The 25,097-nt window shown below is 49.0% G+C and overlaps 10 protein-coding genes across 10 annotated transcripts; 6 read left to right on the top strand and 4 right to left on the bottom strand.

The window, feature by feature from the left end:
* Positions 1-186: 186 nt before the first annotated feature.
* Positions 187-1,382, top strand: BC939DRAFT_437009 (uncharacterized protein). The gene has a single exon (XM_051553644.1). The coding sequence runs from the start codon at positions 333-335 to the stop codon at positions 1,161-1,163; it is 831 nt and encodes a 276-aa protein (XP_051416917.1). The 5' UTR covers positions 187-332; the 3' UTR covers positions 1,164-1,382.
* Positions 1,383-2,590: 1,208 nt separating this feature from the next.
* Positions 2,591-7,803, top strand: BC939DRAFT_185888 (uncharacterized protein). The gene is made up of 3 exons (XM_051550487.1): positions 2,591-2,868; positions 3,347-3,449; positions 3,628-7,803. Exons 1-3 carry the CDS (start codon positions 2,632-2,634, stop codon positions 7,758-7,760), a joined length of 4,473 nt encoding a protein of 1,490 aa, XP_051416916.1. The 5' UTR covers positions 2,591-2,631; the 3' UTR covers positions 7,761-7,803.
* A 415-nt stretch (positions 7,804-8,218) lies between these two features.
* BC939DRAFT_437000 (uncharacterized protein) lies at positions 8,219-10,237 on the bottom strand. Its single transcript, XM_051553643.1, has 6 exons — positions 10,121-10,237; positions 9,907-9,919; positions 9,352-9,435; positions 9,119-9,234; positions 8,935-9,013; positions 8,219-8,804 (listed from the first exon to the last, which is right to left on the bottom strand). The coding sequence occupies exons 1-6, from the start codon at positions 10,166-10,168 to the stop codon at positions 8,290-8,292; spliced, it is 855 nt and encodes a 284-aa protein (XP_051416915.1). The 5' UTR covers positions 10,169-10,237; the 3' UTR covers positions 8,219-8,289.
* Position 10,238: 1 nt separating this feature from the next.
* On the bottom strand, positions 10,239-12,228 carry BC939DRAFT_406051 (putative diphthamide synthesis protein-domain-containing protein). Its single transcript, XM_051552845.1, has 5 exons — positions 11,990-12,228; positions 11,701-11,868; positions 11,431-11,616; positions 10,839-11,338; positions 10,239-10,736 (listed from the first exon to the last, which is right to left on the bottom strand). Exons 1-5 carry the CDS (start codon positions 12,174-12,176, stop codon positions 10,320-10,322), a joined length of 1,458 nt encoding a protein of 485 aa, XP_051416914.1. The 5' UTR covers positions 12,177-12,228; the 3' UTR covers positions 10,239-10,319.
* A 112-nt stretch (positions 12,229-12,340) lies between these two features.
* BC939DRAFT_436996 (RIO1 family-domain-containing protein) lies at positions 12,341-14,562 on the top strand. Its single transcript, XM_051553642.1, has 5 exons — positions 12,341-12,503; positions 12,597-12,738; positions 12,841-13,009; positions 13,090-13,849; positions 13,956-14,562. Exons 1-5 carry the CDS (start codon positions 12,441-12,443, stop codon positions 14,343-14,345), a joined length of 1,524 nt encoding a protein of 507 aa, XP_051416913.1. The 5' UTR covers positions 12,341-12,440; the 3' UTR covers positions 14,346-14,562.
* A 228-nt stretch (positions 14,563-14,790) lies between these two features.
* On the bottom strand, positions 14,791-16,497 carry BC939DRAFT_517463 (uncharacterized protein; the record flags this gene model as incomplete). The annotated part of the gene is made up of 2 exons (XM_051561171.1): positions 14,791-15,763; positions 16,124-16,497. 2 exons carry the CDS (start codon positions 16,495-16,497, stop codon positions 14,791-14,793), a joined length of 1,347 nt encoding a protein of 448 aa, XP_051416912.1.
* A 443-nt stretch (positions 16,498-16,940) lies between these two features.
* Positions 16,941-18,605, bottom strand: BC939DRAFT_472998 (uncharacterized protein; the record flags this gene model as incomplete). The annotated part of the gene is made up of 1 exon (XM_051558318.1): positions 16,941-18,605. The coding sequence occupies one exon, from the start codon at positions 18,603-18,605 to the stop codon at positions 16,941-16,943; it is 1,665 nt and encodes a 554-aa protein (XP_051416911.1).
* A 2,761-nt stretch (positions 18,606-21,366) lies between these two features.
* Positions 21,367-22,493, top strand: BC939DRAFT_185770 (uncharacterized protein). The gene is made up of 3 exons (XM_051550486.1): positions 21,367-21,956; positions 22,058-22,283; positions 22,386-22,493. Exons 1-2 carry the CDS (start codon positions 21,497-21,499, stop codon positions 22,177-22,179), a joined length of 582 nt encoding a protein of 193 aa, XP_051416910.1. The 5' UTR covers positions 21,367-21,496; the 3' UTR covers positions 22,180-22,283; positions 22,386-22,493.
* BC939DRAFT_185758 (uncharacterized protein) lies at positions 22,494-24,153 on the top strand. The gene is made up of 2 exons (XM_051550485.1): positions 22,494-23,526; positions 23,616-24,153. Exons 1-2 carry the CDS (start codon positions 22,705-22,707, stop codon positions 23,724-23,726), a joined length of 933 nt encoding a protein of 310 aa, XP_051416909.1. The 5' UTR covers positions 22,494-22,704; the 3' UTR covers positions 23,727-24,153.
* On the top strand, positions 24,150-24,931 carry BC939DRAFT_436994 (uncharacterized protein; the record flags this gene model as incomplete). Its single annotated transcript, XM_051553641.1, is given in 3 exon segments — positions 24,150-24,172; positions 24,183-24,778; positions 24,870-24,931. Coding segments are annotated over 2 exon segments (226 nt in total), but the record flags the coding sequence as incomplete, so codon positions are not given.
* Positions 24,932-25,097: the final 166 nt, after the last annotated feature.

Genomic DNA, 25,097 nt, shown 5'->3' with positions numbered 1-25,097 from the left:
AGCTTCCAAAAGCAATAAAGCAGTTCGAATTTAAAAGCACAATGGGGCACGGTTTGGTGGCGCGTAAAAAGGGCAGGCAGCACACGTCAGTGCCGTCGCTCTCGTCTCATCCTCAGTGCTCGGTCCCTGTGATACTTGGGGCAGCGAACTAGCTTTTATATATATTTTTCCTTCTTTCTTTGTTACACTTTCACTCATCCCTTGGCATTGTTTACCACCATCACACACCTATACTCCCAAGGTAGTGAACACCGATCAGCAAACCCATAACAAGAGGCCTATAACCGCCAGCCATATCCCAATAACGCCTCAGAAACCACACACAGCACAACATGGCAGTGCCCGCTCTGCTCTACTCAGAGCTTCAGAAGCTCGTCGATACCTTGGAGAAGGAGCGCAAGCTCCTCAAGGAAGCGTACAATACCATATCCCAGTTCCCCCATTCAGACACACCCTCCGAAAAGCTATGGCCGGCCCTCTCTGGCGAGATTTTGCTCGCCCAGATATGGCTCCAATCCAACCAGTCGATGTCCCAGTTTCACGACCTTCTCTTGCGTGAGGAATTAACATGCTCCCAAAAGGTCCATGAGCTGCGCCAAGCCCAGATTCGACTTACACCTACCGCGGAGCAGCAGGTTTTGCTAATCCAGGCCCAGAAGGATGAGCGCATTCGACTAGCCGAGATTTCCAAGGAAGAAAAGGTGCGACTGGCCGAGCTTGCCAAGGAAGAAAAGGCGCGACTGGCCGAGCTTGTCAAGGAAGAAAAAGTGCGACTGGCCGAGCTTGTCAAGGAAGAAAAAGTGCGACTGGCCGAGATTGCTAGGGAGGACAAGGTGCGGCTGGCCGAGATTGCCAAGGATGAAAAGACGCATATGGCAGCGACGGAAATGGCCAAGGAGATCCAACTGGAGGAGTTGGTCAATAAACGGGACATACGGATGAACGAGCTGCAGGTCGAGGAAAACAAGATACGGGCAGAGACGATGAAGTACGAATTGACGACTAGGACACTTGCGGACAAGAAGACTAAAGCACAGTTGAACCTGAAGACGCCGGAGGTGTTGAAGATCGAGAGCCAGGCGAAAAATTATGGGTGGGAAATTGAGGACTTCAACGAGATCTGCAACCTTACCCGTCCCAGGAGGGGAGGGGAGGGAGAATGAGCGTGAAAGAAAAAAATTCAGCGGGCCGAGATTATGATTAGAAACCTTTATTTGATGACGAGGAAGAGTAACCGACGTTTTTTGAAAGGACTAGTGCTCATTGAAGTTAGCAGGCGGATTTATTTATTACGAGGATGAAGTCTTGACATGCAGGAAGCGATTGAGCTGTCGAACCATGAGGTTCTTTGCATTTTGCGAATAAACAAAAGTAATGATAGACCGTGGACGCGTTGCTGAAGCGGAGTGTTGTGAGGCATACGTTCCTACGATCCTGGGACCTAGAGGAATAAAATTTGGGCTCATGGAGCTCGATTTTATCACGCGTCCATTTCTCAATTCTGTAGGACACAACGTATATTGAGGCTCCTTTCAGCGCCTGGGAGGGAGTCGAGTATTGACAAAAGTATTTACTTTGTGCGCCTTGGCATAGCGAAAGACCTTCACGGACGCCACATTTTTCTTTTTATATTTAATGTCCCTTGATGTTTTATCATCATATTTTGGCATCAAGGAGAAATGTGCTCAGGAATGGTGCCTGTGGTTGCGTACAATGTATTGGTGGTCTTGTAGGGCGTGCCTCGGAGGACAGAATACATTTACGGCGGCTCCTTCCTCATCGTTTTTATTTTGCCTGCACGAATGGATGGGTGAGTGCGTCTCTCCAAGGATAAGCACTGTGCGCGTTCCCTTTACGATCATGCCCGTGCTGACATCCATCCACGTCCGCACTCAGATGTCGGTGTGTATGTACGTGAAGTGGGTGTAAACGACTCGACGAACGAGCTTCGAGCATACAACCCTCGACTCCATCCCTTTTTTTTTGCGTGTTCTTCTTTGGTCCTCCCCTCTTCTTTCTTCTTTCCTCTTTTCCCTTCCTTCGCATTCCCACACCCGACGCCTCCTTCTATCTTCACGCACCACACTCATCACACGCACCACCACACGCACCCTCTCGCCTCCCCCACACCCTGCCAGCCCTGGACTGCCTCAACCTCACCCGCCTGCACTCCCAACGGTCGCCGTTCCTCTTCATGCTGCGTTCCTGACCTCTGGCCCCACCATCACCTCCTTCCGCAGGCCCTGACTCACCCTCACACGTCAAGCAACAAAGCTTCCATAAAAAGACGTAAAAGTAATTCCCTCACGTACGCGCGCAGTTCTTTTTTTTTTCTTTTTTTTCTCCCCCCTTCTTCTTTTCTTATCTTCCTGCCCCCTCTCCTTCCCTCGCACGCAACAGACTCAGACACGCCGCCAAAGGAACACAGGCTGCGTCAACCATCGAGCACCCGCCGAGCCAGTCAGCCCCGTTGTGACCAGTCAGTCAGTCCTTCGTCAGCATCACCAGTCTTGCCAGTACGTGTTTTGCTGAGCCCCCGCCCCTCGAGTCTCGTCAAAGCCAACAAAAGGTAAACGTCTCTCACCCCTGCACCATGCACCATCGCTTGCTCTTTCTTCTCCCAGCAGTCCCATGGCATGGGCTCATTTGGGCAAAGTTGCTCCCTTTTGCGCACAAAGCCAATATGATGCAGTCACTCTTGTCCCACATCGCTTGTACTTCCATCCCTCCCCCCTCACCTGCCCAACCTCGCCCGCTTCTTCCTGCTGTGGATTCTCCTGCTTCATTACAGTTATCCCCCCTCTGGGACCATATCGCCTCGGTGCACTGAATCTGCTTCTTTATCCGCGAGTTGTTCTCCGGAGGAAGGTATATACTACCACGAGTCCTCGTTTAAAGTAATGGCCAGATGACCTGGGTATATTTTTGGACGCCGTATCGTCGAGTGCTGTACACTTTCATTTTACTTCACACGGTGGCAATCGGCTCCCGTTTTTGTTTGTTCCGTAAACTTAGTGCACTAAATGGGTCATTTCCATGCATGTATTGGGTTGGGGTTTCCTTCGACATTGCAGGGCAGAAAGCAATATTTCTATACTTGTGCATAATATTCTGGTCGGCCGCCATAGGCCGAAAATCGTAAAAAAGGGTCAAAGGATGAGACAATTTGAAGGTGCCATGGCGTTTGTTGTGCCTTTTGGAATAGCCTGGCAGTGCACTTTGTGGACATTTATATCTTGTATATCGATTCGCCAGTTCCTATGCAATGTCGACGATATCAGCAGTGGCATCGAAATCAAGCAGTTGCTAACATTGGACATGACTTTTGTCAATAGGCACTACGTAGTGGGCCAGCATCGACTCATCGCATAAGAGTGCTGGGTCCCCGTTCACAGTGTCGCCTTTTTTCCTCGAGAAAATAAAGGGGGTCCGCAAGAGACATCCGAAGGGTAAGACATTCTTTTGGGCAGCCGAAGACAGGCGGCCGATTTCATAGCGAGGACAGAGGGGAGGAACAGCACACTGATTCAACATCCATCACTTTATCATCCAAAGAAAGGTAGCAAGCAAACTCACCTCCATCTGTTTGCTATCCTTTCTTTCATTCACGCTCTTGAACCCCACCAGAAACGCTTCTTGAAAGTGAGCCACGGAAGCGGATTTGCATCATGGAGTCGCCCTCCTCGCTGAGCCAGCATCGCCATGCCCGCGACGGCAACGAGGTCCTGCCTGTTGATCCGGTCATCCAAATCTTCATGCATCTTTCCCTGCATCCTCAAGACCTGCTCAACTGCGCCCTCACAACCCGCCACTGGGCTCGACCAGCCCTTCAGGAATTATACCGACATCCCTGGACCTATCTCTTCAACTATCAGTTTGACACGGAGGGTCGTGTTATGGACAAGCACGGATCGATGCTCCTGCTCAGGACTCTATTTCAGGGATGCACGGACCCCACGAAGACAACGTTCCCGTACGCCAGTTTCGCCAGGAGTGTCAATCTCAAGTGGGTGCACGATACCTTTGATCTGCCCGAGGTTGATATCCAGACCCTGACCGGGCTCCGCTGGACCAGGAATGAGGCCCCCAAGGACTTTTTGATTCGTCATTTACTCGCTAACCGACCCTACCTAAACGATTTTGTTCATTGCCACGCCCCTCGGCTACCTCGCTGCCTCTTTGCACACATGACAACTGCAACAGTCAACAATTTCGCGGATGAGGTTGCAGTCGAGGGCACAAACGCATCAACAGCCCTTGCTGCCGAAGGAGTAATAGCGGACGGCTCGGTCTCTGGTCTGGATACCGCTACTACAATTAACACTGCAAACACCGCAAGCACCGACAGTGATGATTGGGCCAACATGATGCAGCAGGTTACGGACGATGAGTTCATGCCATCTCTCGATGTCAGTTTGCTGACAACACCTCCGCTGTTACCTGTTCAGCAACCCATTGCGACTGCAATGCCACTGGTCCATTCTGTTACCGCAAGCACGGCCGCAGTAGAGGAGCCTTCGTCGCACTCGGGCAGCGATCACAACGACACACACGAATCATTCTTGCAGATTCTCAACTCGGATAGTACACAGTCAGCCGAAGTCGCTTTCCTTCCATCACCTCCGTCACCAATCTTACTTACGCCCGCGCTGGATCAGCCAGGATCGCACCTTGCAGGTATCTCAACCAGTGTGGTTGAAGAGATCGACCAAGGCGCCACCGCTGAAGTCGACGAGAACACTGGAGTGATCAGCGTGGTTGAGGAGATCGAAAACGCAACAACCCCAGAAGGAGGGAGCGAGATGGCAGGTACCCTGGAGTCGACCCTCATGGAGCCTGGCCCAGAGACTACCGGTCAAGTCGTCGTGCAGTCCCTCTCAGCTGTATTGGCTTCAGCTTCCTCATCCTCAGCGCAATCTATTCCAAACGACGCCCATCCAGTGTATGCGTTCCAACATCCATATGCATCCACTGCATTTTCTCATCCCCACTCGCGCGCTGCGACACCCTCTTCAGGCAGCTCGTCTTCGAGGCCGTTCCTCGCTACCTGGCCATTGACGATGGAGCAGACACATAGCCTGGTCTATCTGGATCTGCGCTATGCGATCGTCTCCGATTCTCTAATCGTTTCCTTAGCCCTGAACTGCCACAAGATTGAGCGTCTCAAAGTGGCGACTCATTGGCAACACTACCCGCACTCTTACTCGGTTACGGACAACGCACTCACTTGTCTCGTGGCGGCGCAACAATGCCTCAAGTTGTTACATGTCGAGAACCACCGAGAGATCAGTCAGGGACACGAATTGGTCAGGACAATCGACACGCTGGGCAAGGTGCATGGGTCGAGTCTCGAGACCTTGGTGCTCAAGTCTCACGATTTCCAAAACTGTAATCTAGCAGCCTTCGGGAAGGCCTGTAAGAAGCTCGTCAAATTTGCAGCACCCGGAGGCATGCATCTGTTCCGCGAAGAAGTCCTCCAGTTGACCGAGGCTTGCAAGCTGACACTGGAGCACCTCGATTTCTCGAACTCTGACATCGAGACGGATTCCTTGATGGCTATCATGAAGGGCACGTCTTCACCTCAGTCTGCGAGGGGCACCCTCAAGGCTCTGATTCTGTTGGGCATGGAGGACACCTTGAATACGGAGACATGTCTGGCGATTGGAGAGTATGCATCGGGTTTGGATTGCTTCCGTCTTGACATCCTGGAGTCCGAGGCCAAGGACGTGAGCCTTATGTTGAGTCGATCCTGCGCCCTCAACTTGCGTGTACTGACACTTGGATGTCACGATGTGCACGGTGATCTCGCGAACGATATTCTGGAACAGATCGCTCTCAACTGCAAGAATGTCGAGTTGTTGGATGTTAATCACTGGCAGTTTTCTGCAAAGGCGATCAAGAAGGTTTTGCGGGAGTGTGGCATGTTGAGGTACCTCAATGTGAGTTATACAGATCTTGAAGAGAGCACCGCGGACATCATTTGTCGATGCTTGGGTGAGGTCAAGAAGGCGACTGTAGTCCCGGTCAGTCCTCCTGCGGATGATTCCATTTCAACTCCCTCACCCGCCGCAGTATTTACGTCTTCTCAACTGCAAACTCCTGCGACGATACAGATGGGAGAAGCAGTGGTTCAAGAATCGATAGTCGTGCAGGAAGAGTGGTCTCAGGAAGCATCGACTACTCTTCACAATTCAGTGGATGAGACGGTAGAGAATCTTGATGAAGAGCGACCCGATATCTTGCGAAAGCGAGGCGTAGATATGCGAGCCAAGGGCGACGAAGATGGCGATGAGGAGGATTATATGGACACCAATATGGATAGCGATCAGCAGCATGCTACGCCGGTTTATTCTGCAAACGGAGGCAAGAAACAATCGCAGATGGGTCTTGTCCACCACCACCTAAATGCTATGGACCTGCGTACGATCATGAACCTCGATCTGGATGAGGCCATCGAGATGGATTTGTTGATGGGTGTGGACGAGGATACGGGCATGGATCTAGACATGTGCTTGGATCTTCAGAGATATCATCGCAATAGCTCTTACAAGGGCATCCATGGCGACCAGGACAACGCAGAAGGCGAAGACATGGATATGACTGACGTGGACGACGAGGAGGCAGAGATAGAGCGCGCGATGATGGGCACCGCCAACGATATTGACGAAGGTGATGAGGACGAGGATGGCAGCCGATATGCGCGGTCCAAGGAACCGAAGGGCAAGGAGGTCTATATTGACCGCGACTTTGGTGACAATTACCAAGACAATGTTTCGACGATTTTCACGTCGCTTGCGCCGACGTATTCGTCGTCATATGGATCCACATCCTCCTCCGCATCCTCCTCGTCCTCATCCTCCGGATCGTCGGCCAACATCATGGGTCAGGCGCAAAGTGGCCAGGTGTTGCTTTCAACAGCAGAGACAGGCAGTCAAGCCTTATTCGATTGCATGCCATTGCTCCCTCCTCTCCCCATTCCATCGATGCAAGTGAATGATAATGAATTAGATCCGATGGCGGTCTCTATGAGCACCTCTGTTTATACTACTGGTGAGCAGGCAATCCAGGGACCACCAGCTACAGGTGGCACTCCAGAGTGCACGATGGAGAGTGAGCAGGTATCTTATGACTCACAAGCCACGCCAACCATCACAAGCGCTGACGATACTTGTACAGCAAGCGAGGCAGAGACCCCATCTTCAGCTTCCACAGAGACAAGGTCGGATGAGACGCCCGTGTGCAATGTATCCGAAGCAGAAGAAGAAGCAGAAGCAGAGGACAAGGCGCTCACATGGACTCGTGAGTCGAGGCTGGAGCAGGTGAATGTCGAATGCTGTACGCATCTATCACTGGCGACCATGAGCAAAATCAAGACGCTTGCGTGCGAGCGACAGGCGGATTTGGCTCGACAGGGACGCAAGAAAAGTCGTATCTGGGTCGAGAACGAGCACGACATGATGATGACCCGGTTGACAATGGAGAGGGGACCAGAACTGCCGGCGTGGAGAATGAGGACGAGCATCATCACGGGTGAATCGAACGCTAGCTCCACTGGCGACAGCGTGGATAACAGTAACGCGTCTGGGACACCAAGTTCAGATGCTCCTGCAGGCGAAGGGTCACCAGAGCAGCATTCTGAGCAACCACCGCAAGGCCAGCAGCAACAACAACAACAGCTAGAGGAAGAGATGCTGAGTGCCGCCGTCGTCACAGAGGACGAACCCATGATCTCGACAGCGACCGTGGAGGTTGTGGCATAGTTATCGGTCTCCTGGTCCCATTAATCGTTCTTTTCATCGTTCTATCATTTTCGCACAGCATGACGGCAACCCATTGTAAACATCTTCATCCTAGGCAATTCACGACGTATCTCTGTACATAGTTGTAAAAAGCACACAAAAATAAAAAATGAATTACTTTGTCTTTGAATCGAAAAAAAAAAAAAAAAAAAAAAACTATTGGATGTAGCCAATCGACGCGATCTGTGGGTAATTTTTCGTATGTTCCGTAGTTTCTGCGCCGAAAGACAGCTAGCTAGCTACTCAAGCACGCGCATCCAAAAGATGACGCTAGTTGTAACCACGCGTAGCCTTTATTCTCTCCCTGAGCCTCTCGAGCTTTTGTTAGAACGAGTCTGAAGATTGAACAGTGAGCGTGGTCGGTCTGCGTTTACAAACTTGTGGGAGGCAGACGCGAAACGCGCTGAAATCCGTACGAATACAATGAGAATAGTAAAATCTGTTCATTTGATTGAGTATCTTATTGTGATACTTGTTTCTACTCTGTTATTCAGGAGGAAGGGGGATCCACAGGGGCAGTATTCCCGGGCACGGTGACGTTATACGCAAAGAACTTGTACTTCAGGAGCAAGGCCAGGATGGCATGCAAACCGATGACCAGGATCAAGATGACTTTGCTTGTGTGCGCCTCAGCCCTCGACAAGACGGGATACAAGTTCCTGACCAAGAATAAGCCAGATATGCCTGCGCCGGCCAAGACCAGAGCCCAGCGAAGCAAGTTCCAGGGGAAGATGCTCAGAACCGCGACGGGGATCCACACCGTGAGGCCATAACCGTACAATGCAAGCATCTCAAGCAAGTCGGGTTGGCAGCCAAAGTATTTGGTGGCACCCCAGATCATAGCGGGCACCAGGAAAGCATACATGTAGATCGTACCAAAGGCGAAGGTCAACTGGCGAAAGTCGTAGCTGTAGGGCGTAGATGACATGTGGGCGCTGATAGACTCGGCGATGGAGGAGGTCACGAAGAGGACAAAGATGACCGTTGTCGCGATCCAGAAGGGACCTATAAATGAAGTTGTATGTATGCAGGAGCTAGCATTAATCAAATCGGTTTCCATAGGGGGGCTCTTTTTTTTTTTTTTTTTTTTTTTTTTTTTTTTTTTTGAATGGAGTAGAATATACGACACCCTTACCATACAAGTCGGGACCCCCCTCCATCACATCCAGGAATTTGCCCTTGGGGATGATGCTCGCCATACATCTCTCCATCACCTATGAGTACCGATTATTTAAACCGCAACTGAGTAAGCTGTCGTTGTCATTTCTCAAAAAAAAAAAAAAAAAAAAAAAAAACTAAGTTGGTGTATTAATTATTACCTGAGCTGTATCGACATCAAAGAATTTGGAGTAATACTGAACTGACCAAATGGGTTTGCTGAGAGTCTGGCCTTGAATTTCTCTGTGCGGATCAAACACGCCCGCTGATCCAAATCCTATTCCATGAAAACCGAGCAAGGCAAGACTTCTCAGAACGATTGTTTTCATGCTTCTGGTAAAGAAAAAAAAAAAGAAGACAGCGGTACAAGTACACTTGAAAAAGAATTATGTACCTGCTGGCCTTGTTTGCGGCGTGTTGTTGGACGAGGACGAGATATTGCCAGATGCGCTCGGTGAATTGGACGACGAGGCAAAGCCTTGGAAGAGCGTGAAGAAGAAGAAGAAGAAGAAGAAGGAAAAGAGATGTCTGGGTGTTAAGGCGCAAGAAAACACTGGCGCAATTGGGAATTCGATTGACGAGGCGGTGCTGTCGTTCTTGTGTGAATACGCCGCCATTAAATAGCCTTTATTCCGAGACGCGTCTTTACGTGCACACGAGATGCCTCCAGAGATTAGGTCAAGTTAAAGTGGCCATAGGCGATGGCTGTGCAGCAGTGTTTGTTGATATCCCATTCAAAGATGTACTCGTCTTGACGTCCGTGGAGAAAAAGACGAGTTCCTGGAATGCATTTGCTCATTTAAGTTCCAATAGCAGTGCGCCATAAAGTCCAAGGACATCCTGAGCAAGCGCGTCCTTGGATTGCCCTATGCCGTCCGTTGTCCGCTTCAAAGTAGTTGCTTTGTCGTTCCTGTGGCATCATCATTGAAGGTGTGTTCAGGCAACATACTCTGAAATTGAAGCTAAAGAACAAAAGAGCAGAGGTGTTGGGTGTTAGGTTTCTTGTCTTGGAATAAATACTTGATAACAGTTCAAGCTGCAGACGATATCTCAGGGTTTCCATCCTGTGTGTCCACTGCCCAAATTATAAAAGTCCTGCATTCGCGTCCAGATGTTGCTTCCAGTTCATAAGAGCTGTCAAATGAATGTCTGTCCTGTAGTACCTCATCATCGTCAATTTCGATGGCACTGTAAGCACCCTTGTTCGACATGGTTTCGTTTTGTGTGGTTCAAGAAGGACAGCGGGGGGTGATGCAACGGTCTCGGTCAGTGCAGGAGAGGACACACAGAGGGTAGAGAGCGCCAAGTGTTCGTGTCAGCCAGCACCTTCAAAAACACGTGATGCATAATATTTATTACGGACTACGAAGCTGGTGCTGGTATTGATGCTGATACTGGTGACGCGGGCTCCGACGGTTCCTCTGCAGAAGGGGACACATCTTTCACTCTTGTATTTGACTTCAAGGTCTTTGCTCCCATTGCTGGTTTTTTCTTAATATTTCTTCCATGATTGACTGTCCAGGGTCCCAGCGAATCGTTTGAGTAAAAGTCCATGGGATAGACCTCCTGCCAGGCTACGGACTCGAACACGACCGAGGCCTCATACGGTGTTAACAATGGCTTTGTAAATGCGTAGCCCCAATCGATCGATAGACGTGGACAAGCAATTTGAATAAATGCATCCATGTCCTCAAACATGGCCAGCTTTCCTGGAAAGATCTCAGACAACAGGATGATGGTATAGTCACAGCCGCGCTCCTTCAGCTTCATCTCCATGTGCTATAAAAGATGTTTATAACATAGGTAGACATTAGTTTAGTGCCGTCAAGAGCATTATATCACATAGTGCCGTTAAAATAATACGATTAACAGCACCCTTACCTCGAGGATCGATGTGCTTCCTTGCCGTCCCAGAGTTCCTAAGATTAATCCGAAACGCTTGGCCTTCTTGGCGGTCTCGATCGCATGCTTTCTCAATGAATGCATATCCGCATGATCGTACCTCTCTCTCGTGAACTTTTTGCTGTACGGATCATATCTGAATGCCGGCAGATCCGGATTATGAATCATGATTGACTCTAAATGAAACCGTCCATCTCCCAAAAAGATCAACGCATCCTCGTTCTTTGGCAACTGTGGTGATGTGCAACCCAAGATCTCGGCTGGTGATAGCGGTTTCGCCTGTGGGACATTGAGCACATAGTCGATTTCGAGTTCCCGGCGCGCAGACTGAATCGCCTGTACGAATTGGATTACGCCGACAAGGACGAGTTTGGAGCCACGCTCAAAGTTTTTGCGGACAGTTGCGATAAAATGTTGAACGTCGATTCCGATATCCACAAAGACATAGAGCGTCTTGATAGTCGTTACGTCCACAGGAACTAGGTGGTCAAAAAAGCGAGGGATCGCAAGTTAGTACAAGCATAAATGTTAAATGAACGCACATTTTAGACAAAAGAGTCGTGTTGCCTACCGAGACAGCTGTGGCCATAATGAACCATAAAATCACATCCCAAGGCCACTGCCGTGAAGTCGTCGATGCAGCATGCTCCGTAAGTGACATCTCCCATGACTAAAGTCTCGACGCCGCAGAACTTTTCCAAGATATCCGATATAGTACAGGCAAATATCAGTAAGCCCTCTGGGAACTGCAGTGCCACTATTGCAAATAGAGCAAGAAGATTAATGTCGAAATGCCAGCATGATGAAAGAGCCATTCGACAATTCGATTACGGTGTCATACCTTTCTTCGCTCCTGCCTTCCGTACGCTCCAGACTGTCTTATGAATCTCGAAGCTGTAGTTGGCTGGGAGTTGCTCAATGGCAAGATTCAGCTTGGCATCGTTCAGGATCTCGTCGGGCACCTGGTTTGCGACTCTTGGTCTACCGTTGGATCCCGCACTTTTTGTTGCTAGAGGGGAGAAGAAACAAGAAGCCAGTTGACGATCCTGATTAGGTAGCGGTCTGGCGTCGAAGCAGGATGACATTCCGCAATAGGTAATATCGATCCACAAGAGAAGTGTGAGCCTTACAATCTCTAATAGCCACGGCAGAGTCTTCGATGGTTGGGTCGGAGCCTTCGGCTGATTGCTGCTGCTGCCTCCTAGCCTTGCCAACAAATCTCTTTTTCAGCTTTCCAGAAGTAGTGAGCTCTGGGGCCGCTGCCGAGGCCTGTGGCTCTGCATGACTGTTAACAGGTCGTGTTGGTAATGAGTCCATGGTCTTCCTGTGAACGTGTGAGCACGATGGTGGGAAAATGGAAGGCGAGAGGTGCGGACTTGTACCTGGCGTGTGCGCAGTGTACATTGGGCTCAACAGTCACCTTGCACTCAGCCACATCAAAACAAGTTTTTTTTTTTTTTTTTTTATTGCCTCTCCAGGTAGAGGGCCCTTAGACTGAAAGGAATCATTCCGGAATTGCAGCAAACAACAGCACCACCTCAATAGCACCCCACAACGACAGTACAGAACTACCTCTAAGCAATGAAGTTGGACGCTAAAGTACTTCGGTACATGACCCCTGAGGACTTTCGAGTCTTGGTCGCTGTAGGTCACACCTTTCACCTCGTTCTGTCAAAGGCCTCTTCGAAAGGCGTAACATGCCTCTCACACAATTCCTCTTAATATAAAAATAAATAGACCGAAATGGGATCTAAGAACCACGAGGTTGTTCCCTCGACTATTATCTCACAGATTGCCAAGCTGCGCCATGGAGGAGTACATAAGGTCTTGAGTGAGCTGGCCAGACGTAACTTGGTTGCAAAGGTTCAACATATCAAATGTAAGCAGAGGTCAACGTTGCAAAACGATCAATGGTATTGCGATGCCACCTCGAGATACTGATATTCCGATATTCTTTACCGTATGGGACGCTTCTTTCTAGATGATGGATATCGATTGACATATGGAGGATACGACTACTTGGCGCTCAGGACGTTCTGTCAGAGAAACAGTGTCTACTCCGTTGGAAACCAGATCGGCGTCGGAAAGGAGTCAGATATTTATATTGTTGCAAACGAAGAAGAACGCCAAATGGTCCTCAAAATTCAAAGGTATGTCATCTCTTCTAGCGCACCTCGCTATTGGCGACACTTTACCGATTCACTAATGATGTGAATGCAACGCAACATAGACTGGGTCGTGTGAGTTTTAGGACAATCAAGTCCAAGCGAGACTACCTCAAGAACCGCAAATCAGCATCGTGGATGTACATGTCAAAACTGGCCGCTGAAAAGGAGTACGCCTTCATGAAGGTCCTGCACGAACACGGATTTCCAGTACCAGAACCTATCGACCAAAGCCGCCATTGTATCGTCATGGAGCTCATCGACGCCTTCCCACTTCGGCAGATTACCGAAGTCGCGGACCCCGGAAAGCTGTACTCAAATCTTATGAACCTGATCGTCAAACTGGCCAGCTACGGATTGATCCACGGAGATTTCAACGAATTCAATATTTTGATCCGTGAGAATGGCGATGCCATATTGATTGATTTTCCACAAATGGTTTCCATCGACCACCCAAACGCAGAGTTCTATTTCAACAGGGACGTCGAGTGTATCAGAGTCTTCTTCAAAAGGCGATTCCAGTACGAGAGTCTGTTATACCCCAAGTTTAAGCTGGATACAGAGCGGCAGTTCTCGCTCGATGTTCAGGTCGCAGCCAGTGGATTCACAAAGGAGAAGCAGATGGAGTTGGAGAAATTTCAGGAAGAGGAGGGACAGTTGGCACAGGAGTTGGGTGAGGACGCTTTTCATCGGTCGGACGATGACGAACTGGAAGATGAGTCAGAAGAGGAGTCTGGAGAGGAATCCGAGGAGGAGGAATCTGGAGACGAGGCAGATGAGCAGGCACAAGCGGCAGAGGACCTGCCAGTATCTATCGGAAAGCTGGTACGTAGATCGCTTATACGGCATTTTGAAGGGTCTCAACTGTATGTTGTTTATTGCGAATTGCCCTGTCTAACTTGTGTCTCTTCATCTCCTATCAATATACTAGTCCTTAGCAAATCTCTCACAGCTGGACGAGCAATCCGAAAGCAACTCGCGCAATAACGGCAACCCCAACAGTAGCGGCGAGGATGAGGACGAGGAGAACGATTCTGTGGGTTCTCTGGGCGATGCGATCAATAACCGTGCTTTTAAGGCATATCGCGACGTCAAGCCCAAGGTGGCAGACTCAGTTGCAGGATCAACGCGTAGCAGAGCAACAAAATCATCTGGTCCCATGTCTACAGAAGAGATTAAAGCCCGTGTGGCCCAGAATCTAAAGTCAAGCTCGAGGGTCAAGTTCTCGTCCAAGCAGAACCACACAAAAGGCACAGACAAGCGGAACAGGAGGCAGAAGGCAGGCGACATGGCACATATCAAGCATGGCTCAGAGTACTAAGGCGAAGGGGAGGGTGTTCGATATACGCCTCATTTGCAGTGCGTCCCTACCACCTGTCTCTCTTGGGGGACCTAGGATCGTTTTGTCTACTCGCTTCATATAATTCTTCATTCTTTGTCCATCGTCGCACTTTAACTGCGACACTGCATTGGTTCATCGCATTCACACCTTCATTTGTCGTATAAAATAAATTCCAGCCATATCTTCCAGATTTGGGAAATGTTGCAATGCATTGTTTCATCGTCTCAAATTCCGTCAGATAATCTGCGCTACAATGATGCACAGCACAGTACCCTAAAAGGCATCATTTTGCCCACGACCAATTGAAGAAGCATCCGTGCCCTTATTTGGCAGTGATTCAGGACGAAGGGCGATGCAGAACTTGATCTCATGGATGACTTAATTTACTTTATTGATACGAGTGATAATGTGTCCGCTGAGAAGGTTACAGTGTTTGTGGCAGTGAGACAGTTGACGGGACGACATCCATGGGGTATATGTCGTCCGCAGGCAGGACCGGTATAGTCTCGATCGTGAGCGGTTTGACATTGGATCGCATAATGATAGGGGTACCGCTAGTAGGGCTGGGTATAAATCGGGCCGAAATAACTCTGTACAACGAGCCGGTGTAAAGTACGTCCAGGAAGTACTCTGTCAGCGCCCAGAAGCAAAGACAAAAAACCATGGCTGCAAACATACAACCCATTAGCCAATCGGGAATGTCGAATCCGGCCAGGGTGTCCACGACATCGTAAATCACGTAGAGTACGCCTTCGTCGTAGTCCTCAAGGAAGTTCTGTCCCAGGGAGGCCATATATCGCGCGGCAGAGGCTGTAGCGTTTTGTAATGTTGAGATGCCTATCGGCCCTACACCGCTCTCGTCCTTGGCAACGATGTGAGTTATGGCCATCGATAGGCTGACATTATGGTACATAGGAAGTGGTTTGCCTCTCAAAGCTGTCGTAATGGCCGGGTTAATTTCTTGCGGTTTCAAGAAGAGGGTCTCGACTGTGGTGTAGATGCATGTCATAGCGATAGAACTAACGTTGTAAAACGCCGTCGAGTAAGAGTTGCAGGCAATCACGTCTACAGTACTGTTTCGGACTCGGACTTCTGAGAGCAAAACGGAATCCGCGTAAAAGGAGGGATCCACGAAGAACGTGGAGTTCGGGAAGGTGGTGTTTCTTATAGAGGACCCCATGGCTTGCATTAGTTCGTCAGGTTCTCTGAACGCTTTTAGTATAGCGTTCGGGAACAGCTTGTAAGACGTCATCGAAAACCGCGTGGAAGTTTCCGACACAACCCTCACCTTGCCAGTCGGGAGCAAGCACTTGGTGATAATTGTCCTGGGAAATGAAGAAATACCCGTCACGATGCCACGCATGGACACGGACGACGAGCCTGGAGTCCCGCATAACCTATCCTGCATGCTCGTAATTGCTATTGTACGTGTCTCCGTTGCGGGGAGCCTAGCATATCCTCGAGCCCTGACAGTCCATCTCCCATCGGAAAGTTTCGTAACGCGAGCGTCTGAAGAATTCACGTTGATCGAGGCAGTATATACAATCCTTGCCGCAGCACAGCCACCATTGGATAGGAATAGGTTGCTGACGGTGTGATCCAAGATGTACACGTCCATTTGGTTGCATTCGACGTCGTAGTCGAAAGTTCGTGGAACATATATCTGCCCCCCACGATATTGAGGGATGATGTTGGTGTTATTTATCATCCGCTTTATTCCATCCACGATGTTGGCGCCGTGCTGAATCGAGGTTGACCATCCGGAGAACGCCGAGTAAACGCCGGGCAATGAGAATTGTTTGGAGGCAATCGATTCCGAAAATGGATGGCTGAGACTTGTCGACGGCTTGATAAATTGCGTAGCGACGGTGTCCAGGTTGCTTGCTACAAAACTGGCAACGACTACGAAACTCAAAGCGGCGATGGTGGTGGGGGGTACTATGCTAGGGGCATAGTAAAGCGACTTGACCATCTCGAGGATTCCTCCTTGATATACCCATCGGATGCTGTTGCCGTATGGGCCTCTGAACCGGGAGTATATTGCGAGACCTGCTCCCAGGGCGCTAACCAAAAGCGCTCGGAAAGCGCTTAGAAAGAGAGTGAGAACAAAAAAGTTCCAATGTAAAAACATGGTAAGATTTGAGATGTGGATGAAGTATGGGGAGAAGGCGTATGTGAATTTGGCTGGCTCGTATTGCGGGCATCCCTTGCATTAAAAACGCAGAGGAACGAGCTTCGCCATATCAAATGAGTCCGCATCTTCTAGCGCCTCGTCAGTCAGCATGGGTATATTGGCACAATTGTCTGTTTACAGAGCATGCAGCTCATTTGTATACACTGTCAGAGTCATACAATTTGGAATTAAAAGACCTATCGAAGGGCTCAACACTTCCACGGCAATCACATTAACCTCCTCAGGCTTGCTGTAGAACCAAAAAAAGCCCAAAAAGCAGTAAATGCTTCCGGTAAATGAACTCAAGAGTAGAAGCAAACAAACAATGAAACAGTGAGGCAGTGCCTTCATTGCATTGGTGAGCAATTTATGGTTTGCATGTGTTTATTCGCTGATTCCAGTTACACAAGAGAGATGGTAGAAGTATCGGTATTTCTGTGGTCGTTGGCGCGATCAGAAAAGATTGGGACCCCCTCAAAGCCCATAGGGTCCTCTTTGAAAGGCATCAGTCCTGGGGCAGTTGTGTATGTTCGAGAACTGATTCCCATGGCGATATTCATGTACAGGGAGCTTGTATATTCTTTATCCAGGCGCTTTTCGCTTAACCCCCAGGCAACAGTAGAGATGACTATGCTGCCCAGGATCCAGATGATCACCCAAATCGGAATCTCAACACCGTCTTTTGAGTCCGTCGTGTCGAACAGGATGTAAAGCTGACTACTCTCCCAATCAAGGTACACGTTTTGGCCATGCGAAACAACGTATTGTAGTAGCCTCGACGAGGCGCTCTTGAGCACTGAAATAGGTATTGGCTGCTGGATTTCATTGATCGCGATCGGAAGATGCTTGACGACCACTGCCATGTTAATGCATAGCCCGCTAGAGAACGGCTTTCCTTCGCGCGACTCAGATATAATGGGGTCGATAGTCTGCGGTTTAGTGACGACCATGTCAACGCTTGTGTAGAGACATAGCAATCGGGAAACGGTAGAGGAGGGCGGTCTCGTCGAGTCACATATCACCGCAGTGGCTGTAGAACCTTTGACCTCGACTTCAGCAAACAGCCCTGTAGTTAACGCAAAAGTTGGATTGTTGACGGACTTTTCCATGGCCTGTAGCAGCTCGTCGAATTCGCCGAAGACAGCCATCGAAGTATTTCGGAAGTGGTTGGCTGGCGATGAAGCGAAACGTGTTGATGAAACTGAGAGAACGACAACCTCCCCTGATGGAAACACGCACTTGGTGGTCATTGTTGTTGGCTCTAATGTCAATCCGCTATCTGGATCCCCCGAGCTCATAATGGCTTCAGAGAAATCTTCCACAACGCACCTCGTACCAGGACGGGTGATCGACACGTCCATGCTAATTCCATTGGGGTATCCCTCCCAAACAGTGGGAGCAGCAGTGGACCATCGTCCTTTGGATAATTGGATAGTGGTTGCATTTGCGTAGAGAACCTTATTTCCTGTACCGCCTCCAATAGTAACACTTTCACAGCCTCCGTTGGATGAGACAAGTGCCTGGCCACTAGTATCGGTCAATAGGAGATCCAGCTGGTTGCACGCAACCTCATACGGGAATGTTCGGGGGATGTAAATCCTTCCAGGTTTGGCGCCAGGGATGCTGTCGATGTTGCTGAATATCCGGGAAACAGCGTTGACAACGTCCTCTCCAGGGCGGATAGCGGTAGACCATTTGGTGAACGTAGTGGCTATATCCGGGAAGATATATTGAGGGCTGCTAGTCATCACAAAGGAATGTTTGCCCTGATTCACGGATGGGTTGATAAAACCCACAGCCAGCTTGTCCGTAAAACTTGACGCAAGACTCAGGATGAAGATGACGGCCATGGTGATCTTGATCATGTGAGGTTTCAGCCCACGGGAGTGCCAGAGAGCTTTCAACATCTCGTAGTAGCCGCCTTGACGTATCCATCGAATGCTGTTGGAGTATTCGCCATTGAAACTTGAGTAAAACGAGAGGACTGCTCCGAAGGCGCTGGTGAGCAGGAACCGGAAGACAGCCAGGATAATTTTGGGAACAATAATTGGAATGGGTACGAACATGGGGAATTTTTTTTGAATAGAACGTGTGATAAATGGCAGTAGTGTTACCTTAGATGCAGTGCGAGTATTGCTACTTTTAAACTGGAGGGAACTACCCTCGCCACTCTGTTGTTGATAGTCTATTTCTGGGCTCCACCATATTTACTATTCATTCTCTCTTTAATTACATTTGTATGTGTTTGTTTGCTTGCTTGTCTGTGGGTGCAATGAAATTGCATGCTGCGAGATTTTTCAGCTTCGCGTCCAACCAAAGCAATTTGCTATTCATCGATCGAGTTCCCAATACGAGTACCAACATCAGCGAACATCGCCATTCTAAGAAAAAAAAAGGCGAAGCATGGCCAGAGGGGAGACACGTGTTTTGTATTCGGTAGGTGCGAACAAATGGATGAGAAGGATGCAATGGAAACGATGGAATTCAGTGAGAGTGAATTTAGAGCAAAGGAGAGACTATCTAGTTCTGCGTATACGTAAATAGGGTTTATATAGTAGTTATGTCGATGCTAACTGTGCTCTCGGATGTGGGCGAAGCACTGATGGCACTATAGCAAACTGAACCTAGTATCCTAGTATTACACCTTTTGCACGCACACGCAATGTACCAAGGCTCGATCGATTGTTCGGATGCGTGAGCCTCTCTCATGAAATACAGAGCTCTGCACTCCAGGAAGGAATTGTACAGAATAGTGGTTATTCTATAGGATCATGGTCATGGTCATTTAGTCTCTTAGTCCTTTGGGACACCCTTCATTGAAACGCGCCTAGTCTTTAGCTACAATATTCAGTATTACTATGAGGATCGACCTGAGCACTATCGTCCGTGTCTGCCTTCTATTTTGCTTTAATTAATACTGCTGTTCTTGTAGAGCTAATAGCTTTATATTTGTCTAGTGAGAGCGCCTTAGTGTCCATGGCAGTGAGGTAGTTGATTGCTTGACGTCCATGTGGTACATATCGTCCGCAGACACGATCAGCATACTCTCAATCGTGAGCGGCTTAACATTGGATCGCATAATGATAGGGTACCGCTAGTAGGTGTAAGAGTTTTGCGTGGAAGAGCTTGACAAGGTGAGTCTAGGGACAAGAGGATACTGGAAACTAGGAACTTTATAACTGGAACTAGAACTAGACAAGACTGACTAACTAGCTAGACTACGCGCGTCCTTTTATAGCTGTCTACAGCTGATTATTACTAAGCTGAATCTGGCTGTAGGTGGGTATCCACCTAGGATAACGGGACTCCTAGGCTCTTCTAGAAGAGCCCGAAGCCCTCTGGTCTTGTACATGTGACCATCGTCCAATCACAGAGATACAAATCTCTGACACTTACTCTTTTATCTGATCAAAGGTGGCCGATAGCGACATGATGCGCCCTAGTTTGAAAGCAATTCGAAATGCCGACTCAGAGGCCGTGCTCCAAGAAAAGTGGAATGACTTTCAAAGGAGATTTGCTCATGCGAAATGCGAAGTATACTTGCAACGAGTTTGAACTAGAACAAGACCAGTTATATATATCACTAGCCCAGTTTATCAGATACTATATTTAGCGATCTGTACCTGCACAGACACAGCTATTTAAGAGCACGGTTGCCAATTGATAGAGCCTCAGTCTTTGTCTAATAAACACATACTCAACCACACTCCCCGACCCGAACCTATTGCATGAACGCACTCCGTTTTATATTGAATGATACTGAAAGAAGCTATGTAGAAAATAAATAATAAAATATAGAGGCATCTCATTGCAATGTACCTAGTAACATGGCCAGACTGGTACTTAGTACATTGCGCGGAGCAAGTCCGATCTAAACCTAATGTACAGGAAACGTATATCGCGGTCAGGACGCGTTGAAGTACTCAGCGCGCACTGTCGCGTAAATTGTTGTGTAATTCCGTGAGTTCAGGCGACCACACTCTAAAAGAGTGCCACACTCAACATGTGTCTATTTCTGGGAATAGTGGCAACGAAAAAGACCTGCCACCAAAAGCCCCTTCCGTGTCCACCGTTTCATTGTGAACTCTGTGTTCTATGTGCCGACGTTCTTTGTCGTCCCGATAGACCACACCACCTGTGGATCTATCGTCCGTAGATAAATAGAAGGTCGTGCTTGACCCTTGCTCTTTAGCTTTCTAGCACTTGTCTTTCTTTGATATAAAGTACTCCATAACTCACTTCGTTTCTCACTCTCTATGATTCACTTAACCTCCAGTGGCCTCTTATTTACCTCTGGATTCTTCTGGTTACCTTTTCGGTCGATTCCCTCCCAATTTCCTCAACAAAATGGCTGCACGTGACTGCACATTTGGTTTACAATGGGACAGCAGTGAGAAGATCAAATTCATCCGAAAAGAGGAAGATGTCCTTCACCAAGAGGTCACACATGCTTGGGGATGGAACTCTCGGCGAAGGGGGAGGGACTCTAGGCGGGGAAAGGGGTGGAAAATGGGTGGAAAAGGAGAACGAGACGAAGGATAGGAAGGAGTTTTTTTTTGTTTTTTCTCGTCTCTAAAAGAATTTTCATGTGCAAGCAAGTGCACGGACCATAAGGCTGGTGTCGCGGATGACGCGTACAAAATGATGCCCTTGGCCGCGGCATATTCTCTTGCTTCTCATTCAGTCCTTTCTTCATCTTCCACCCTTCCTTACTTCGCACTGCCCATGTAAACCGACAATGGGTCTAAAAGACTGAAAAGGTCGAATCGATGTCTTGTCCTTTTATTCCGTGATCAGGAACGCCTATTCCTACAATACTCCCGAACGGGCTCATGCGATCCTCGATGCGCTTTGGCCCCACTTCGAACCTGGTTCTATACGTCGATGGAGGACAGGCTGTCGAGAAGCAGCACACAGCCGAGATTCGCAGGGCTTCTCGGGAAAAGGCAACTGTCCAATGCACGAAAGGCTTGGACGAGCTCGAACGGCACATCAACAACAACCTCAACCGCGGAAGCGCCATTTCACCGATGTCAGGACCAGTCTGGCCGCTACATTCTACTGGACATCGCTTAACCGTCAAGCATTCCTCACATACATGATGCAAGCTGTCTGGACAGTACGGATCTGCGATACAGAAGCGGACCTGGCGATTGCCACTGATTGCGGACCCGATGATATCGTCATCTCCGCTGATAGCGATATGTTGGCCTATGGTTTCGTCTGTACTCTGTGGCGTCCCATTCCGAAATACCTTGTCCTGGTGTACAAGCTCGCAGATGTTTGTCAGCAACTTGGATTGTCTCGAGATCATCTCACTGCCCTCGCCGTGGTATCATCGAATGACTACAACAAGAACATCTATTCACTCGGCCCGGCCACAAACTACTCCATCATCAAGAGTCTCAATGCGCAGGGTAACACTCGAGCAAAGCGCAAATGATCATGATTTGTGGTCTTGGGACACGTCAATAGAATATGCTCTTATTTTTTATATTTTTTTTTCTCTTAGACACAGAGTCCATCGTAACTGCATACCTGGGCCACATTACAGTCTCGACCAAGAACACAACGGGCGAGACATTCGATGTCGCTTTGCGAGTCTTTGTGGACAAGAAACAGACTCTTGTCGACCCCTAAAACGCCCCTACACCTGGCCTCTCATTCAATGATCTCCGTAAGAGGTTCGGAGACCTTCGTTCCCGACATGAGCAACTCAAGAAAAGTCGTCCGCCCGAGAGAAGGTAATATTTATTTTTTCTGATTGGGGGTGCATGTTGCTCTCTACTAGGCATCATTAGCGACTAGTTTAACTAACCATTTTTGTTTTTGTTCAATATAACTAGCACCTCCAAGGAACAGATTGTGCGTCTAAGATCATCTCAGACCCCAAATCGTTTCAAAACGGTTGAGTCGCCAGCATCAAAACACTCTAGTGCATATATCAAGACTCCTCGGCAGGCCGTTCAGCCCCCTCCCCTTGCCCAACCAGTTCCAGGAGCACAATCGCAGCAGCTCGCCTTGACCACCCAAGGCTCATCTTCTCCTCAAGAGCAAGCTGGTCATCCCCCCTTGCCGCGGACTTGTATTTCCCAGCATCGCCATTGGTGCTCGTTTAAACGACGAGAGAGGACTCAGGCTCAGAAGCGACCACCCCCACCCAAGATGAAACAATTTGTCGCTAAGCCTTACAAGGAACCGGAACACAAGCCTGAGAAGCCCAAACCCAAGCCGAAACCCAAGCCGAAACCCAAGCCTAAGCCGAAATCACTGTCGATATCGACAGCGACGACGGAGAAACTAAAAATCACTGGGTTAATGGCCTATCAGCACCCGACGACCTCTTTGTATCTTGGTACTTTATTGGCCAATGTCAAGCGTGCACTTCCAAATCAAGACGGTTTGCAACAAGAGGTGATGGCTATCCATCAGAAGGCCTCGAGCGAAGCGTCACGCATCAAGCACCAGGGCCAGAGGTTGATCGGGGAATACATCGAACACTTGGTCAAGAAAGGACTTGAAAGCCTGGATGCCGAGGATCGGAAGTTTTTAGATCTTCTCTGTCCGAGAGTCAGTATGAAGAATGTCAAAGATGACGCCGATGATGCTATGGAGGATGACGAGGACGGGGACGAGATTGTTGGCGTTGTGGAGGAGGACGATGACGAGGAAGAGGATGGCGATGAGGACGACATAGACCTGGAAGGATCAGGCAAGGATGACAAGGAGCGGTTGCAGTTCATTTCGAGCTTTTTAATACACCTGTACTCCGGCAACTTCCCGAAATCTGTTGGTATTGGGATCAAGGTCGATGCGTTCATCTCTCGTCTTGAAGGTCTTGATCTGTACACTCCACCGCGGGCTCGGTCAGAGATAAACAAAACTCTGCCATTTACTCCCACGGACCTGGTGCGATCTGTAGTCGGACAGTTGAAAGCCGAGCTAAAAAGAATGTATAAGAAGGGAACTTGTGATCTACACAAGACGGTAAGAGTTGAGGTGTCATGTTATCAACGCAGATGTTCAGGAATCCTAATACATGTATCGCTAATTCTTTTCTTTCTCTTTAATTGTAGCTGAAGAAGAGGGCGAGCAAGGGGCTGCTGAAGAGGTCCAACGAGGAAATTCAGATTCGGGGTGATATATCAGCAGTTGAAAACTACGTCGCGCTGAACAAATTGACCTAGAACCCCTGAAGGATTGCGCCCATGACTACGTCGAAGCAACCCTACATCGGTGGAACTGGTGTCCAAAGATGGAGGCTTCGCTACTATGGAAGGGATACAATGGTGGATAGGCGCAAAGGAGCCAGGTTTCTTGTTCAAACACTTTGTCGCCGATATCGATCCACAAAATTTAACGAGTCGCCAGAAAGGAAAGGCTGGTCATCGAGCTGCGATCAAGTTGTGGTCCCTCGATGCTCTAAGGAGCCACTTGCAAAAGTTGGAGGAGCCCGGATTCCAGCCAGGAGAATATGCCGAGAAAGGGTATATTTCAAGGGGCTCGCTGCTGACGGATGGTTTTGGACTGTATCTGCTTGGCTTCAAGTTGAGGGAACTGCAGTGTGTGCGGTACAGGAGACTGCCGGCGGATCGCCTGCCACCACGGACCACGTCCACGGTCGGAGGGGTGGACTACTATTTGCAGGAAATTCGGTATGTTATCCAGACCAAGGAGGATGTTGCACGGTTGTGGCCCAAGGTCGACCCTCACGATAACAAGATCCTCACGCTCGATGCTGGACAAGCGTTTGTAGTGGGTGCATATGGATATGTACCGGAAGATCCAGATGCTCACTATAACCTCGCCGTCAACCAAAAGGCGGTACTCTAACCAGTGTTCCGGCACAGGAGGTGGCTAGAAGGAGAAAAGGAAGCGACTCCCGACAAGCAGAAAGAATCGAATGCCCATATCGAATCCCGACTTCCACCCCTTCGAGGTCCAGGAGCCAATCTCTTTGATTACATTAAGGAGCTGGAGAAGGTCGAGGAGCGGCTTTCCGAGTTTTACAGTGGGAACAAGAATCGATTCAAGAAGCATGCTTTGGACATGGAGAGGGCCAAGCAAGCGGAATAACCAGGCCATTGCAGCGAGTCTGCTCGGTATCTTAGGCGGAAGCATCGGCCAACATCGAGACCCTGCAAATCCAGTGTTGGTCGGAGTGGGTCTTGGACAATTCAAGAGCACCGGGCGCCTGTCATCGCTTCATTCTTCATTTTTGGCATGCTTTATCCCGTTGGTACGTATGCCGTTTGCCACCATCGCAAAGAGTTCTAACGTTTGATATCTGCACATGGTGATAGCACGTTTATTCCTTTATTTTTATCAAGGCGCGGTCGTTGGGCTATATCGTAGTTGGACTGAACGAATACTACACTTCGAAAAAGTGCCCTGATTGCGAAAACTTTGTGGCCCAGGTGAACATCCGCCAATTTTACTGCATCCACTGCGAGAGGTATCACCACAGGGGCGTTATGGCCGCGGAGAATATGTCCAAGGTCGTTCGAGGGTATCTAGAGAACCAGAAGAGACCTCTTTACCTATAGCCCAGGACGGCA

Source organism: Gamsiella multidivaricata, assembly GCF_025024155.1.
Source record: "Gamsiella multidivaricata strain RSA 2152 chromosome Unknown BC939scaffold_4, whole genome shotgun sequence".
Taxonomy (NCBI): Eukaryota; Fungi; Mortierellomycota; class Mortierellomycetes; order Mortierellales; family Mortierellaceae; genus Gamsiella; species Gamsiella multidivaricata.
The sequence above is the reverse complement of the archived record's forward strand: the minus strand, read 5'-3'. Positions and strand labels throughout refer to the sequence as shown.

Coding starts and splice junctions, on each gene's coding strand:
- BC939DRAFT_437009 (XM_051553644.1), top strand. CDS start 333: ATGGCAGTGCCCGCTCTGCTCTACTCAGAGCTTCAGAAGCTCGTCGAT.
- BC939DRAFT_185888 (XM_051550487.1), top strand. CDS start 2,632: ATGGCATGGGCTCATTTGGGCAAAGTTGCTCCCTTTTGCGCACAAAGC. Junction 2,869..3,346: donor GAGTTGTTCTCCGGAGGAAG/GTATATACTACC, acceptor GGCACTACGTAG/TGGGCCAGCATCGACTCATC. Junction 3,450..3,627: donor CCGCAAGAGACATCCGAAGG/GTAAGACATTCT, acceptor GAACCCCACCAG/AAACGCTTCTTGAAAGTGAG.
- BC939DRAFT_437000 (XM_051553643.1), bottom strand. CDS start 10,168: ATGTCGAACAAGGGTGCTTACAGTGCCATCGAAATTGACGATGATGAG. Junction 9,235..9,351: donor GCCGCAAACAAGGCCAGCAG/GTACATAATTCT, acceptor TTCATGGAATAG/GATTTGGATCAGCGGGCGTG. Junction 9,014..9,118: donor TTGATGTCGATACAGCTCAG/GTAATAATTAAT, acceptor CGGTACTCATAG/GTGATGGAGAGATGTATGGC.
- BC939DRAFT_406051 (XM_051552845.1), bottom strand. CDS start 12,176: ATGGACTCATTACCAACACGACCTGTTAACAGTCATGCAGAGCCACAG. Junction 11,869..11,989: donor TGCCGTGGCTATTAGAGATT/GTAAGGCTCACA, acceptor TCTCCCCTCTAG/CAACAAAAAGTGCGGGATCC. Junction 10,737..10,838: donor GAAGCACATCGATCCTCGAG/GTAAGGGTGCTG, acceptor CATCTTTTATAG/CACATGGAGATGAAGCTGAA.
- BC939DRAFT_436996 (XM_051553642.1), top strand. CDS start 12,441: ATGAAGTTGGACGCTAAAGTACTTCGGTACATGACCCCTGAGGACTTT. Junction 13,010..13,089: donor ATGGTCCTCAAAATTCAAAG/GTATGTCATCTC, acceptor AACGCAACATAG/ACTGGGTCGTGTGAGTTTTA. Junction 13,850..13,955: donor CAGTATCTATCGGAAAGCTG/GTACGTAGATCG, acceptor TCAATATACTAG/TCCTTAGCAAATCTCTCACA.
- BC939DRAFT_185770 (XM_051550486.1), top strand. CDS start 21,497: ATGCACGAAAGGCTTGGACGAGCTCGAACGGCACATCAACAACAACCT. Junction 21,957..22,057: donor CAAGAGTCTCAATGCGCAGG/GTAACACTCGAG, acceptor TCTTAGACACAG/AGTCCATCGTAACTGCATAC.
- BC939DRAFT_185758 (XM_051550485.1), top strand. CDS start 22,705: ATGAAACAATTTGTCGCTAAGCCTTACAAGGAACCGGAACACAAGCCT. Junction 23,527..23,615: donor CTTGTGATCTACACAAGACG/GTAAGAGTTGAG, acceptor CTTTAATTGTAG/CTGAAGAAGAGGGCGAGCAA.